Raw genomic sequence first — 16,405 nt, 5'->3', positions numbered from 1 at the left:
TGATGGCCCAATCCAGTCCTGCAGGCCCTGTCTACAACTTCTTGTATCGGGATTCAAAGAATCTTAGAGTATTCCAGCCCCATCTCGCTCCCAGCCCAGTGGGAGCCCTGCTACACGTGGGGAGAACCCTCCAGGACTGGCCAGCGAGGCCGCAGCAGACTAGATCCGTGCCCAGTACTGGTCAGTGCGTGGGATTCCAGCCACGATTTCAGATTCAATTCCACAGTGATCCTCTCCTCTGAGGATTTTAAAGAAGCCTGGGGAAGAAAAGAAAGGCTTGGTTAAGCATGCCCTAAGCCCGAACCAGAGTGAGCCACCCCCAGCAGCACCCATGGAAGCCAGTCACCCTTCTCCACACCGCACCCGGTATGGTGTGACGGTGCTTGGCTACCGGAGGGCAGGTCCCACCGCTGGCCCACGCCGGAGCAAAGACCCGGAGCAGGGAGGTCCACGGCAGCCACTCACCATTCTCGCCCCAGTCAGTGTTCCAAGAGTTGGCCACCAGCCAGTAGGGGGTGTCATTCTCCACTCCCCAGCCCAGGATGCGGATGGCGTGGCCCCCCATCATGTCACCAGCTACGTGCTTGTACACTCCTGAGAAGGAAAGGCCGGTTCAGCACAAGCCCAGGCCACCTCCCGCAGCACCCCGACCCAGCTGGCCACACCAGTCAGCAGAAACAGGCTCCATAGACCACAGGCCTCCCAGCGCGCACGAGACCGGGCTCCAGCCCAGCCCTGGAGAAAACAGAAAGGACGACAAGAGCCTGGCTCTATCAGAGGGTTCTGGGGGCACTGGGGATCAGCCGATAAACGCTTTGTGGACGGGGACTGACCTGGATCAGGCATGCGAGGCAAGCCCTCCACCACCGAGCTGCAGCTCTAGCCCTGAGAGTTTATTTTGAGACAGGTCTGGCTAAGTTGCCCAGGATGACCTCAAACTTGTGATCCTCCTGCCTCAGTCTCCCAGGTAGCTGGTATTATAGGCATGTGCCTCCACAACTGGCACCAAATATATTTTTGAAAGCCCAACACTCATATACATACAGTAAATTTTTTTGGGGGGGTGGGTCTGGGTATGGAACCCAGGGGCATTCGACCCTCGAGGTACACCTCCTGCCCTATTTTTCCTTATTTTTTATTTTGAAACCAGGTCTCACTGAGTCGCAGAGGGCCTCACTAAGTAGCTGAGGCTGTCCGCGAACCGCGATCCTCCGGTCTCAGCCTCCCAAATGCTGGGATTACAAGCGTGTGCCACCACGCCCGGCTTACATGGAGTAAATACTGAAATCAAGTTCCCACAAAAATACTTGTAGGTTGGCTTTAAGAATCAAAGGCTTAGCCAAGTGTGGTGAACACCTATAATCCCTTGAGAGTGAGGTAAGCGGATTGCAGGTTCAAGGACAGCCGCAGCAAGTAGCAAGGCTCTCGGCAATCTGGCAAGACCCTGAGACACTTTGAAAAACACAAACTTGGAACCTGACGCTTGTAATCCCAGTACTTGGGAGGCTGAGACAAGAGGATTACATAGATTCAACACCAGCCTCAGCTACTTAGCGAGGTCCTCTGCAGCTTTGTGAGACCCTGTTTCAAAACAAAGAATAACTCAGCAAGACCCTGTTTCAGAATGAAAGGGCTGAGCCGGGCGTGGTGGGCACACTTGGAATCCTAGCACTTGGGAGGCCGAGACAGGATCGCGCAGGTTCGAAGCCAGCCTTAGCTACTTAGTGAGGCTCTCAGCAACTTAGTGAGACCCTGTTTCCAAATAAAAAATATAAAATATAGGTCTGGGAGGTAGCCTGGAGGTAGAAAGCCTCTGGGTTCCACCCCCAGTACCACTAAAAAATAAAAAATAAATGGCTGCTCTGGGGCTGGCTGGAGAGCATGAGGAGTGGGGCAGGGCAGCCCATGACGGCTGATGGGCAGGTGCCGGACCAGGTGCGCGCCCGCACGGGGGCTGTGTAAATAACTGCCGCGGTGACGGGACTTGTTTTTGTTGGTAGACTCATCTTCCTTTGCCCATCCTTCTACCTAAGAGTTGAGAACAATGGTATTCACAATCTTGCCCAATGTAAATGAGAAGACAGTTCATTCGGAAGAGGGGTGCCTGGGAGCTCTCAGGGACGTCATCACCAAGGGCAAGGCGTTCCTCATTCATGTATCACGGGCAGCGGGTGAGACGTGAGGCCTTTGCAAGACGCCGACAAATGGCAGAGGACACTCAGTCACACACCGCTCAGACGTGGGTACTAAAAAGGGCAGAGCGACCACTGCCAGCCAGGGGAAGGATCCACGGGAGGGCTGGGTGGCCTCCAAGCCTGGGGCCAGGAGGACCTGCCCAGACAGAGCCGCCCGGGAGGGCAAGCGAGGTGAGGTGTGCGGCACGGCACCCGTGCCCGCTCCCAGGCCCAGCTGAGGGGAGCCGCACCTGATTTGTAGGCCAGGAAGTCAGAGAACACGGTGAAGGCGCCCTCCACCGGGCCGTTTTTGTAGATCTCCGCCATGATCTCCTTCTCGCTGCCAGAGACGCTGTAGGAGGTGTACCCTGGGGAGAGCAGGGCAGGCATGGGTGAAAACGGCATCGGCCCCGCCCGCCCCCGGAGGTCAGGGAAGGCTTCCCTAGGGAGCGCGCACCCTGGGAGCTGAGCGGGAGTCACAGGGAGCAGCCAGTGAGCTTTAGGCCCTGGCGGTTCTACGGGGCCCCAGGGTTCTAGGACAGGCCACTGCTTGAAAATGAGGCTTCAGTCCCTTGTGGTCAAAGGGCAGGACTCCGGCAGGGCCCAGGAAGTATGCGGCGCCCTCTGTTGAGACAGCCGACTGCATTTCCTGTCCTTCCTGGAGCTCCCGGACTCCAAGGTCAATGCCTGGCCTCTTCACCAGCTAAGCACCCCGCCTTACCGTAGTGCTTGTCTTCTTTGTAGGACGGGGAATAGCCGGGCTCACAGGTCTTGCTACACCTGGGAGTGTCTCCCTCCCCGGTGCACTGGGGCCGGGAGCCATTGACGTGGTGTTCACACGGCGGGATGGAGTAGGGTCTGCAGCCTGATGGACCAAGTGGACAGAGGGATCAGCCTGCAGCTGACACCAAAGGGCCCTAGAGTCCGGGAGAGCACCGGGGCTCAGCCCGTGCCTGCCGTGTTCACCTAACCTTTCAGCCCAGCCTCCACCCTCGACCCTTCACACTGAAAACCAAAGTCAGCACGGCCCGGGGCTTAGAAATCCACCCGCCCACAGCACACTCACCTACGTGGGAGTTGTAGAGGCCGCCGGAAACCAGGCCTTTCTTCGTCCAGAAGTTCCAAGCTCCAGAGGGGTAGCCACCGTTACAACTTAAGAGAAAAGCCTTCCACTAAGTTCACTGTGAGAGAAGTTCCCGCCGCTTCAGCCCACTGCCCAGGACAAGCCTGGGCTGCTCCGAGGCCCACAAGGCAGAGCCCGCCCCAGCTCATCCTCCATCTCGCTTCCTCAGGGAACCAGCCAGCTCCCATCTCTGTCCAGAGACCCTCCAGGACAGAAGGGTGCGCGAGCTTCTATCTATGCTCACTAGGCTTTACGTGTTGTCCTTTCTGGGATGGCAATTCTCAGCTCCACAGCGTGGCCCAACTCACAAGAGCACAGGTGCCCCGCTGCCCCCTTATCTGCAACTCTTGATTTCCATGGCTCCAGTTACATGTGCTATCAACTGCGATCCAAAAATACTTTCCTGTCTTAAATTGTGCGTTCTGAGTAACCTCATAGCACCTCACGCCCTTCAGCACGGAATGATCATCCCTCCTGGAGGGTCCATGCTGTACACGCTACCCTCCCGTTAGCCTCTTAGCGGCTACCTCGCTACCAGCTCCCCGGTGTGGGTGTGCAGTGTGTGTTTTCAAGTTACCCTGATTTACTTAATAACGGCCCAGAGCACAAGAGTAGCCATGTTGGCAATCTGGAGAGGCCAGCGAGAAGCTGTAACGTGAAAGAAAAGCAATCACTTGCTGGGGTTGCCAAGATCTACGGTAAGAACAAGTCGTCTGTCCCTGAGGTTGCGAAGAAAGAAAAATCTCTGCTAGTTTTGCTGTCACACCTCAAAGTGCACACGTTACAGCCGCAGTGAGTGCCGAGTGCTGAGCTGAGACGGAAGCACACTTACACGTCACACAGAGACAAATCTGTGTCCAGGCTCCAGCCTAGCCTGGGTATCAGGCACCCCCGGGGCCTGGGAGCCCACCCCTGTGGGTCAAGGAGACACAGGTACTTCCGACACGTGCCAATGCTGGCCATTCGGATTTCTGGTCTGGGTGAGGCCCGGGCATTTTTAAAGCTGTTTCTAGTGCACAGGCGTGGCTGATGGCCGCCCTGAAGACCCATCCCAGGACCTGTCATCCTCAATAGAAGACAAGGAGACAACCCAGGCAGGACGTTTCCCTCAACAGCAAAGAGGAACGCACGAAGGAGGAGCCCTTCTCCCTTCTCCGGATCTGAAACTGAACCAAATTTCCTGAGACGTATTTTGTCAGGGCCTACCCGCCTGGCGCTGTGGGGCCGACCTGGTTCCGGGCATCTGCCAGCAGCAGCCATCCAGGGACTGCTTCCTGACCCCATCGCCCCCCGCCGGCCCGTCTCAGCCAGCCGCTTGCCCTCCCCAGGGGTCCTCCAAGCCGACTCACCCCTCCCCACACTGGATGCCACAGCAGGTGAGCAGGTCCTCCGCGGACACCTCCACGTTGACGTGCCCATTGGTGTGGATGCAGATCCGGTCGGAAATTGCCTCTGTGGCCCCGAATGCCTGTGGGAACAGACCCCGCCCGGTGAGCCAGCCGCCAGGCCCCCGGCAGACCCTCGGCCACCAGAGAGGTCCACAGCCCTCTGCGCGGCTAGCCTCCCCCCAGCCGGGCGGGGTTCCTGGGCTGAACCTTGGCTTTAAAGCCAGAGGTCAATCCACCTGAACCTCTGGCTGGGACTCAGCGCGCTCTGAAACAAGCAGAAGCACTGTTGGGTTCCGCTTACAAGAGGCACTTGAGGCTGGCAGCAGAGGGCCGCCCCGGGGCAGGGAGCGGGAGAGCGGCCCTGGGGGGAGGGGGGCGCAGCACGACAGCCGCACACAGGCACCCTGTAAACACCCCAGAATTAAAATGGTTACGATGCCTGCATTTTCTATTCTGAGCATTTTACCAAATTCAAAAGTAAAATCAAAAGCTCATTCACAGTGGATGCTCACAAAGCAGGGTGGCCCCCGAGCTGCCGGTGTTCACTGCTGGGAAACCGGCTTCGCGGCCTGGTTGCCTGGGACTTGCAGTATTCTGATTACCCTGCAATTACTCCGGACCACGGGGTAGCTGTCATGCCGGCGGACAAGGAGACGCTTGACATCCCTTGTCATGGCCGGCCCCACCTGCCCGCTTCCCGCCACCAGAGTCTCACCCAGCAGGAGCCACAGGAGCCCTGGTCTCGGATCTCTTTGATGGTCGGACAGTTGGGCCACTGTGTCCGCGCATCGAAGCTTTCAGGCAGATCTATGTCGTCAGCAAACTTAACTCTGGACAAAGGAAGGTCCTCATTATAAATCCTCATCCTCGGACTGCTTCCCCGGCCCTCCAAAGCCCTCCTGGTTAAGAGAGGCTGCCCCGAGTCTGCACAGCGCCCCCTAGAGGAAGGGAGGCTGGAGGCACCCCAGGCAGCTGCCCCAGGCACCCTAAAGCCCAAAGCTCCCTCCCACTGCTCAGCAGCTCGGCATTCCCTAGACTTCCTCCTAGGCTTATTTAGTGGGCGTTTTTCAACAGTTCTATCCACATTACCAGATGTGTCTCTTGCTTTCTCCACCCCATCCCTAGTTATAAACATCTGCCCAGGTATCTCAATCACTTAAACAACACACACACACACATACCTGTGTGTGTGCATGTGTGTATTTGTGTATGTATATACACATTTTCCCCTTCCCCTGGCGTGGTGGCACACACCTGTCATCCCAGTACTTGGGAGCTGAGACAGGAGGATCCTAGGGTTGAAGCCAGCCTCAGCAAGGCTCTGAGCAAACTAGCAAGACCCTGTTTAAAAATACAAAATAAAAAGTAAAATAGGGCTACCTGTGGAATCATTCCCCAGCACCACACACACAAAAATACTATTTAAAAAAGTTTCATTTTAGAGGCTGTGATAGCAGGTTTACAGCCAGCCTCAACAACTTACTGAGACTCCACTTCAAAATAAGAAACACAAAGACTGGAGGCACAGCTCGGGGGGAGTGTCCTCGGGTTCAACCCTACACACGGATAAAATAGGGCGCCCCTGGTCAATCCTCAGCATCCCTCCCCTGCTCCAAATTACTTTCACGCTTTTTGGTTCTTGTTTCACATAAGAGGTATGCTGAAGAAGCAGAGGCTGGGACTGAGGAGAAGTACCTGCAATCCCTTCTGTTTTATTCCCTAAACATCTGGCTGCAAGCCAGGACAGATGTGCACGCCCGGCTCCCACAGGCACCCGCAAAGACCGCTGGGCTTCTCTGCTCACACAGGGATGTGAAGGTCCTGCTCCCGGTCCCAGTGTGAGAGAGCGAGGGGCGTCTAATAGCGCCCTATAATTTGGTTTTTTCCTCCTATCTACCCTGTTTCAACTTTTCAAAGTAATGCTTCTGATTTTCTCTCTTCTTTCTGACATGGAATGGCTAAAAATGGAAACCACGCCTTCCTCGCAGGCCTCTGAACTCAAGCTGGAAGATAAATTCTCCTTTGTGTAGGCAGCAGAGTCCCGGGACTTAGCGCGCCCGTTCCCGGGAAAACACTTTAACACTCACTAAGGGCTAAATCAGCGTGAAAAAGTCCGCTGCAGTTTCCTAGAAGATACATACTCATGACAGACCCCATGAGTTTTCTTAGATTATCCTTACATTGTTCAAAACTGAGCCCATTCGGACTTGGTCTGTCAGCCCTGGAGCCTCGCCCTGGGCTGAGGCTCCTTGGAGAGGAAGGGCAGAAAACATGTGCACCTCCCCACCCTCCACACACGGAGGACGGACGGCGGGGTGCCCGCCCCGAGCTCGCCCACTCCTCATTATTCTTGTGTGTGTGGTACTGGGGATGGAACCCAGGAGCATTCTACTACCAAGCTACACCCCCAGCCCTATTTTTTATTCTTTTTTGTTTTGGGTACTGGGGAGGAAACCAGGGGCCTTCTACCTCCAGGCTACACTCCCAGACCTATTTTATACTTATTTGGAAACAGGGTCTCACTAAGTTGTTGAAAGCCTCACTAAGTAGCTGAGGCTGGCTTTGAACCTGTGTGATCCTCCTGTCTCAGCCTCCCAAGTGCAGGAATTATAAGCGTGAGCCACCACGCCCAGCCTATTTTTTATTCTTTATTTTGAAACATGGTCTCACTGAGTTGCAAAGGGCCTAAGTAGTAGCTGAGGCTGTCTGCAAACCATGATCCTCCTGTCTCACTCAGCCTCCCAAATGCTGGGATCACAAGTGTGCACCACTACCCTGGGCTTCTTCTTATCATTTATTTTGAGACAGGGTCTCCCTAAGGTGCTCAAGCTGGCCTTGAACTTGTGATCCCCTCCTGGTCACCAGGATCATGGTGAGCACTGCACCTGGCAAGGTGCGGGGATGTGTGTGAGCCCTGTGCCCCAGGTTGTCTCTGCAGCTATGGGGCGGCGAGACCCGGGGCGCCAGGGAGGCCCCCTCTCGCTCTCCCGCCCACAGGAGGCCGTACGGGGTTCCAGCTCCCCACAGGGCACCACTCACCTCTGGGGCAGCTTGGGCCCACCCAGGAAGGTGCCGCACAGCCTCTTCAGGTAGCTCAAGTCCACATTGTAGAAGTTGTGTCCAGCCTGGAAGAGCCGCAGCTGTGTTACCCGCTGTCGCAGTGGTTTCCCAAGACAGGGTGAGGGACATGCTTTCAGGGGCCCTGCCCATCTCAGGGAGCAGGGGAACAGATGGTGTGACCCCTGGGCAGAGTGCAGCGCTCAGAGAAACACTGTCCCTCCAACCCGCTACTACTTGCTAACGGGAGAGGCTCGCCCCCCACCCCCGCACAGGCTTTCAGCCTCGGGGGCAGCACCAAGGCTCCATGCACCCCAGGGTGGCTTCAGGGGCGCTGCTGAGGCTGGCAGACTCACACACTGCACGGCCTATGGCGTGGAGGTGGGCAAGGCCCTGAGCTAGCTCTCCAGGACAGAACACCCAGGAACCACAGGGCCCTCCTCCTCGGGAGTCGGCGGCACAGACAGCAGGCGGCCCACCTGCCACGTCGTGTTCTGCTTGTTGATGTAGTTGACCATTTCATCTGACAGCGGGTGGAAGGCGGGGCTGGCCCGGGCCGTGGTCAGCACCAACAGGCAGCAGAGGAGGGCCAAGGGCCGCCACATCCTGGACGCTCGAGCCGGGACCCACTGCGAAGGGCAGGATGGGGTGTCAGGATGGTGCCGCACCATCACCAGCATCCCGCCCTGACTGCCACTGCAACCCCTCTCTTCCTCAGTTTCCCGTTCTGTAAAGCCCGGTGTGAGGGTATTGAGCTTTCGGGGGTCCCTGGCGTCCATGGCACATGTGACCATGAATATGTTTCCTCCAAGGCTGGTGGTGGGACCCAGGAGAGACGGTGGGCTGGGCAACTCCACTCGGCTTTTTTGTTTTGGTGGTACTAGGGGTGGAACCCAGAGGCTTTCTACCTCCAGGCTATACTCCCAGACCTATTTTATACTTTATTTGGAAACAGGGTCCCACTAAGTTGCTGAGAGCCTCACTCAGTAGCTGAGGCTGGCTTCAAACTTGTGCGATCCTCCTGTCCCAGCCTCCCAAGCGCAGGGATTACAAGCCTGCCCACCACGCCTAGCTCCCCTAGGTTATTTTTAAACTGCAGGCTTTGGGTAAAGTAGTTTGCCAGACTTCCCTCAAGTTAGCGAGGTGAACAAGCAGAGCCGGTCTGCGTGATTATGTACCAAGACGATGGGACAGAAAACAGGAAAAAGTAACTTGTACACCCCACAGGCAACGCAATCCAGGCACCAAGCGTGGCGTAGGCGCGGGGGCCACAGTGACCACGCAGGACGGGACGGGACGGGCCCAGGGCGCCGAGCCCAGCCCAGGGGCTTCCAGAAGGCAGCCCTCGGCGTCTCAGCCCTTGGACCTCAGGCTCACTCGTGACATGAGTCAGGAGACCAGCAATTTCCAGCTCACCCCATGAGTCACCTCTTGAGCAAGTAGTTAACAAAGCAGTGTTTCCGGGTGCACCTGGGCCGCCGGGCCGGCCAGAGTGGGTGTGTGCGGGCCGGGGCCCTGCCCCAACCCACTTGGGCCTGGGTGTTGAGAGCCGCTTGTCACGGCTGTCAGGGCTGACTGGGCACACTGCTGGCACGCTGAAGTTCGCAAGGAAAGCTCACATGTAAGTGACACACTGGTGGCAGTGGGTGGCAGAGGAGAGAGGGCGCAGGACCAGGCTCAGGGTCTGCCCCTCAACATGTGCATGATCGACAGTCTGATGGGGGGGGGGGGCTCAAGCAGATGTGTGAGGAGGGAAAGCGGATTCTGGAAAGGAGCTGGCGGAGGCCCTCTGGGAGGACGCTGTGTAATGCTGGCCCAGGACGGTCCCATCATCACACCAGGAGAACCATCTGCCCGTGGTGCGACAAGAAAGTGCGTGTGGCCAGGAAGGAAGGGACAGCCTCTGCACAGCTGGAAAACAAGCAGAATCCACACACTTGACTCCTAAACACAAGACGAGCACACGCAACATGGTCCCTAGTAACAGCAAAGCCGGAGGAAAGCCCGAGACTGGCCTGAAACCGGTAAGGGACAGTACATAAACGCCTCTCTAATATTAAAACGAATGCCGGGCGTGGCGGCCATGCTTACAATCCCAGTACTTGGGACGCTGAGACAGGAGGACGGCAGGTTCGCGGCCAGCTTCAGCTACTTAAGCCCCATTTCCAAATAAAAAATAAAATAGGTCTGGGGTGTCACACAGAGGTAAAAGGGCCCTGGGTTCCATCCTCAGTACCACGCGCGCACACGTGCGTGCGCACGCGCGCACACACACACACACACACACACACACATAAAGTATAAAGAGACAAATGAGGAGGGGGATACTAATATAAGTTGTGACTTCATGTCGCTGGGCGAGGGACACAACTCAGTGGCAGCGCGTGCACTTAACAGACACACAGCTCTGGCTCCATCCCAGCAACCCCCAGACACACACACAAAACTGAAATGGCCTAAGAGAAAAACAGACTATGACCACAGAAAAAGGAAAAATGGCCAACATGGATATAAAAACGTTCCAGGCTCAGGGAGATGCCGACAGAATCGAGGAGACATTTACGGTGTGCCCATGGCCAAAGCCTGGCCAGTCGGTACTTCTCGGGGCGATTAGTGAAGCAGGGCTGGTGGAGACCCCAGGCCGGGACAGCACCGCGCCCACTGAGGGTACTCACCGAGATGCTTGTCACTGCGCCCGCTGGTGCCGAGGATGGACTCGGCTCCCACGTCCACGTGCTACCATGGAGCGACACCCGGCCCTCCTTACCTCGAGAGGGACAGGGTCACACTAAGTTGCCCAAGCTGGCTGTGACTTTGTGATCCTTCTACCTCAGCTTCCTGAGTAGCTGGGATTACAGAACTGTGCCACGATGCCCAGCTGCCCAGCAACTTAAACCCATATGCACTGATTCAGCATCTTGACGTTTTATCCTACAGATGCACCACAAGATGCAAAGATACGGGTGTGTAAAGGGTCACTAAATATTCTTTGTATTAGCCTAAGACCAGAAACACGTCTAATAACAGTATAACTATTAAATTATGTTGTGATTAAGTAGAACACAAAGCAGACACTGAAAAAATTAATTAGCTGAAATGAATCACATTGCACTGATTAAGGAAAAATGCCCACGTCCTAATGTTAATTGAGAAAAAGCAAGTTGCAGATGATTAATGTTAAGAGTTTGAGCCTGGTAAGCAAGGCCCGTGCATAGAGGCAGCCCTATAGCCTAGTGCAGAGGCCAATGAAAATGGCCTGGTGGGGTGGCACACACCTATGATGCCCGCTTCCTCGCAGGATGCCAAGTTCAAGGCCAGCCTGGGCAACTGAGCATGACCTTGTCTCAAAGTATTTTTAGGGGCTAGGAGTATAGCTCAGTGATAAGAGTGTTTATAGCATGTACAACGCCCTGGGTTCAATTCCCAGAATGGAAAGAAAAGAAAAACAGACAGACAAATAGACACAGACACACACACAAGAAGGAAGAAGGAAGATTTTATATATATATATATATATATATATATTTTTTTTTTTTTTTTTTAAAACAGGGTCTCTTAGGCCAGCGAGGCTGGCTCTGAACCAGCACGATCCTCCTGTCTCTGCCTCCCAAGCACGGGGATTACAAGCGTGCGCCACCACGCCCGGCGTGAAAGGAGGTCTTTCTGGGTGGCTCAGCGTCCTGCCCGTGCTGAGGCTGGCTGTGGACCTGCGTTCACTCCTCTCAGGTGCTCCACTCCTCTCAGGTGCTCTCCGCCTCCCAAGTGCTGGCATACAGGCCTGCACCGGCCCTTTTCAATGTTAATGGACGCTTTCTTGCATTTCAAAGATTTGCTTCTCTTAGGAAGAAGAGTAGCAATGCTCCCAAAGAGCCTGAGTCGCCAGATTGATCGAATCTGTGTTTTGATGATGCTCAAACACATTCCCAGCCGTCCCTGCCACAAGGAGGCCCCCAGAGCATCCGCGCGGCACCCTCACGCCCGGCACCGCAGCCCACAGGATGCTGAGCTGCACGGGCCCATACAGTCAGGTCGGTGTCTGCTGGGCAGATGAGCAGACAGGCTCTGGTCTTCTTTGTTAGCGGTATGCCCTGACCTGTGCTTGCCATTTTTGTTATGGTTATAAATGGTGCTATGGGCTCTTTTCCTTTATTCAACTAAAGTTTGTTGAACAGAAAAATTAAAATAGGCAGCTTGGTGCAGCTTTAACAAGTCTTTATTACAAAATCAGCAGAAAATAGAAAAGAAAAAGCAGTGTGCTGGCATGCACGCCGGAGAGCCCGAAAATGAAACTCTGACACCCCGCCCCATTCCTAGCCTTTAAATAGGTTTTGTAGCCGGGCGCGGTGGCGCACACTTGTAATCCCAGTCCTTGGGAGGCTGAGACAGGAGGATCGTTCAGGTTCCAAGCCAGCCTCAGCTACTTAGCGAGGCTCTCAGCAACTTAGTTAGGCCTTGTTTCCAAATAAAATACAAAATATAGGTCTGAGAATATAGCCCAGAGGTTTCAAAGCCCATGGGTTCCATCCTCAGTACCACAAAAAATTAAGAAAAAAATAAACTTTGTATCGGCATCTCTTATCAGCGCTATCAAGGCAATGGGCTAATAACTTACTTCTCAGCCATGTGGTGCCTCTACCTCGGGACAGTGCGCTTACTAAGTGTGGGTCAATAATTACCTTATTCCCACCTCTACTGTATGGGCTGTATTGGCTGCTCATCAGCTACGGGTGCTTTGAAGCATCCCAGAGTTCACCTTTCCTACACCCAGGCCAGGTCACAGAGGGGAGGAGGTAAACAGAGGCGCTGTTGGCCTCTACATATTTTTAGGTCTAAAGGCTTCAACTGTTTCTAAGGCTTTTAAGGCTAAAGGCCTTAATTTCCTTTACATCCTTATTAAAGGTTAACCATTAGAACAAAGGGCAGAGGGAGAGAGCTCTGCAGTGTAACAGCCGCGCCCTCCCTGCTGAGCACTGCGCAGCACCCAGGCTCTCCCTGCTCTTTACATTTTGGAAATAAGTACCAGAGCAGTTTTCCAATACCGGCACAATTTTATCCTCTTTCCAAGACAGGAAACGCTGGGCAGAAACAGAGAGAGCCTGGCCTCTGGGATCCTGAGCTGGAGGCCCCCTCGCTCTCAGCGTCCTGAACAGGGAGACCAGGGGCGGCCCTGGGGTGCAGCATCTGCTGTGGTGTTCAAGCTTAAGCCGGGAGGAGAGCAGCAGCGTCTCCATGGCAACCCGGATCTTTCAATGTGCTATCTTTGGTTTCTGTGGGGTACTGGAGGCTCCCAGATGGCTCCAGCCCGCTGGCCCACCTGCGCGCCATCCCTGCGGCCCCTGGCCACTCACCCCTTCCCTTCCCTCTGGTCATCTCTACTCTCCCTCACCACCGTCTGTCTATCTGTGAACCAGACTTGGGCGCTGGAGGAAATAGCAGCTACAGCTACAGCCCAGCCCTGTGCACACCAGGCAGAGCGCTCGAGGACGGCCGCCTTTCAGCCCCCACGCCTCCCGCATCACAGGGCTCAATGGCCGCAGCCGCTGTACCCCGGTGGTGGGCAGGCCTGATCCTGGAGCTGAGAGCCCTGCATTGTCCTCAACTCCACCTCTCTGGTACTGTTAGAACCAACCCTGGCAGAGCCTCAGACTCAACCACCTGCCTCTGGGTGGGAGTCATGAGTGACCCAGGGTGGGCCGAGGTGCCAGCATGTGCTGCCTGGTGGACACACAAGATAAGGAAACGCGGCTCCCTTGGGCACCTTCCAGCCTGTGCCAGGTAATTCAGTTTGCTCCAAACCTACTAGCAAGTCCTCCACGGGGGGTGGGAGCGGCTCACACCTATTATCCCAGTGACTCAGGAGGCTGAGACAGGATTGTAAGCCTGGCTGGGCAACTTAGCAAGACCTTGTCTCAAAAAAAAGAAGAAAAAAAGAAATTTAAAAAAGGGCTGGATTGCGGCTCAGTGTTGGAACACTGCTGGATTTAATCTCCACTACTGCAAAGAACAAGAAACCCCAAGATTCTAACCTCAGTGAACCTCCACTTCTAATATCCAAAAGGGCTTCCACTTTAAAGGTCCTGAGACTACCGAGAGCCCCAAATATGAAGCCAAGTGCATCCCCCAAGCTGGCACAGTGGTGTGCACCTGTAATCCCAGGCAGGAGGATCACAGGTTTGAGGCCAGCCTCAGCAACTCGGTGAGACCCTCTAGGGGACTCAGTCCCCTAAAGGGGACACCAGAGAGAAGAGCGCCGTCTTCCACTCTTAACCGCATGCAAATCAGGACCTCAGGGCAGGTGGGGATGGTGTCGAGGACAACGAGCTACTGCTGAATCTGTCTCAGGTCCCGAGGTCTTTGCCCAAAACAGCAACCACTCTCACTTCCTAGTTTAGGCAAACACTTCTCTCTTATTTCTCAATTCTGTGACATCCCCCACCCCACCCCCCAATTACAGAAGATGAACAGAAAGTTCCCATTTCGGGAGAGAAGGGGACTGGGCAGGATGAGACACTCAAAGTCACCAGCCCATCCTCCGGCCGTGGAGGTGCCGGTGCAGGGCAGCTCTCGTTTCTGGTCCAGGTTGCGGGCTTCCTGGATGGCCTGGGATCCACTCCAGCCCCTGCCCCTTTGCAAGCCAGTCTCTAAAGACAAGAAACGGGCTCTCATTCTTCCCTTTCCAAGCTGGGACGACGCTCCACAGCTGCTACGTCCTACTGAGGGGCTGAAGAAGGCTGCCATGTGTAAAGATGGGGCCTGGGGCAAGGTGACCCTACCTACCATGGCCACCGTTCCCCAGACTGCCCGATGCCCTCCTGGGACAAAGGCGGCCTTTGGGCCTCTGGAAGGAGATGGAATGCGCAACAAAGGAGAGAGGTTGGCCCCAGGCACATGATGGCAATCCTGACTCCCTAAGGCCTGGGGTGCCAGCAGGCTTGACCTAGAAAGATCTCCCCCTGGGTTCTGAGCCCCCAGGTAGACTGGATTCTCCATCTGTAAATGACGCAAGGAGACCGGCCATAAACACCTAAAATTTGCAAACAGGCCGGCTGTCTCTCCAGACTGACCCGAACAAGCAAATAAAATGCAGAATGAAGCCAGGCACGGTGGTGCACGCTGGCAATCCCAGGACTTGGTAAACGGAGACAGGAGGACCACAGGTTCAAAGCCAGCCTCAGCTACTTAGTGAGGCCACCGCAACCTAGTGAGACTGTGTTTCAAAGTAAAGAATGAAAAGTAGGGATGGGGGTATAGCTTGGAGGTAGAATGCCCCGAAATTTCCAGCACTGCAAAAAAAAAAAAAAAGATGCAGAATGGTTTTATGTAATATTCTGCTCTTCTGCTGAGCTATGAGCACTCTGCTGACGTCTTCCACAGAGGGCTGAAGAATCAGAAACCAATAACCACAAAGTAGCACTGAGCCTTATGGCCGGGCAGAGCGGCTCCGGCTCAGGGGAGGGTGGGAAAGGAGGAGGACGGTGGAGACGGGAGCTTTATGAGTGCCTTTCTTGTGCCTTTTATGAGTGCCAACTCTGTAGCTTCTGACAGAACTTAATGAGTGTCTTTCTCTTCATAAAAACTTAGTCTTGGCACTCGCCGGCTTTTCCAGGCGCTGCTCCTGGGGCCCAGCCTTCGTGCACCCACAGAGCAGGACGGGGCAGCTCCTCTTCCTGCCTGCAGCTCACCCAGTCCTCTCTCCTCCCTCGCTGATCTCCCACGTGCGCTGGACCGCCCTTGAAGGAGGCCCGGGGCTGCCTGCCTTTGCAAGCCCGAAGCACAGCCTTGACATGCTCTCATGCTTTATGTCCTTGGTCCTAACAGAAAAATGGCGGCAGATCCTTGGTTGATCATATTTACAAGAACAAAACAACAGGGGCTGGGGCTGGGGAGCAGCTCAGTGCTGAGCTCCCCATGCACGGGGCTCAGGGCTGGCTCCCAGCTCTGCAAGACAAGAGTCCCCCACAGCAGAGGGGGCCGCCCTTGGCCCTGTCTGTCTCCTTCTGAACAGGCAGTGACCTATCAGTGCCCAAGAGCTCTATGTGGCTGACTTCTGCCTGACCCAGTCCTGAAGATTTCGTGGGAACTGGCACAGGAAGCGAGAGGGGAGTTCACGTTACCCAAACCCGGCTGCCCACCCGCCAACCCACCACCCGAAGTCAGCCGCTCACCCACGGCAGGTGCAGCGGGCAACCCACTCCAACGCTCTCCCACACCCTGGGAAAATGCCCGGCCGCCAGGTCCACTGCAAACTCTGTTGAAGATCAGCCACAGGAACCCCACACCCTGCCCAAGAAAACTCTACGCTGGGCTTCAAAAAGTAGACACCAGGAAGGCCCTTGGCAGCTATCCTGGGGATTGAACACAGGGGCACTCTACCTCAGAGCTACACCTACGGCCCTTTTTGTGATCTGGGGATTGAATCCGGGGCATTCTAATGCTAAAACTTCATATGCAGCCCTATTTTACTTTTTAGTTTTTTGAAACAGGGTCTCATTAGGTTGCTGAGGGCCTTGCTAAATTGCTGAGGCTGGTCTCAAACTTGTGAGTCTCCTTGTTTTACCCTCCCAAATACTAGGCTATTTTTTACTTTAAAGCTACGTTGCACAATGCCTAAGTTGCTGACACTGGAACTGCAATCCTCCTGCCTCAGCCTCCTAAGCAGTAGG

The 16,405-nt window shown here is 55.1% G+C and overlaps 1 protein-coding gene across 1 annotated transcript; it reads right to left on the bottom strand.

Moving 5' to 3' along the window:
• Window positions 1-159: 159 nt before the first annotated feature.
• On the bottom strand, window positions 160-8,347 carry CTSB (cathepsin B; the record flags this gene model as incomplete). The annotated part of the gene is made up of 9 exons (XM_080710855.1): window positions 160-257; window positions 466-594; window positions 2,426-2,542; window positions 2,896-3,039; window positions 3,241-3,326; window positions 4,647-4,765; window positions 5,401-5,515; window positions 7,725-7,810; window positions 8,222-8,347. 9 exons carry the CDS (start codon window positions 8,345-8,347, stop codon window positions 160-162), a joined length of 1,020 nt encoding a protein of 339 aa, XP_080566981.1.
• Between the last annotated feature and the right edge of the window lie 8,058 nt (window positions 8,348-16,405).

Source organism: Muscardinus avellanarius (assembly GCF_963383645.1).
Source record: "Muscardinus avellanarius genome assembly, chromosome: 14".
In the NCBI taxonomy this organism is placed as follows: Eukaryota; Metazoa; Chordata; class Mammalia; order Rodentia; family Gliridae; genus Muscardinus; species Muscardinus avellanarius.
This window is presented reverse-complemented; position numbering and strand designations above follow the sequence as displayed.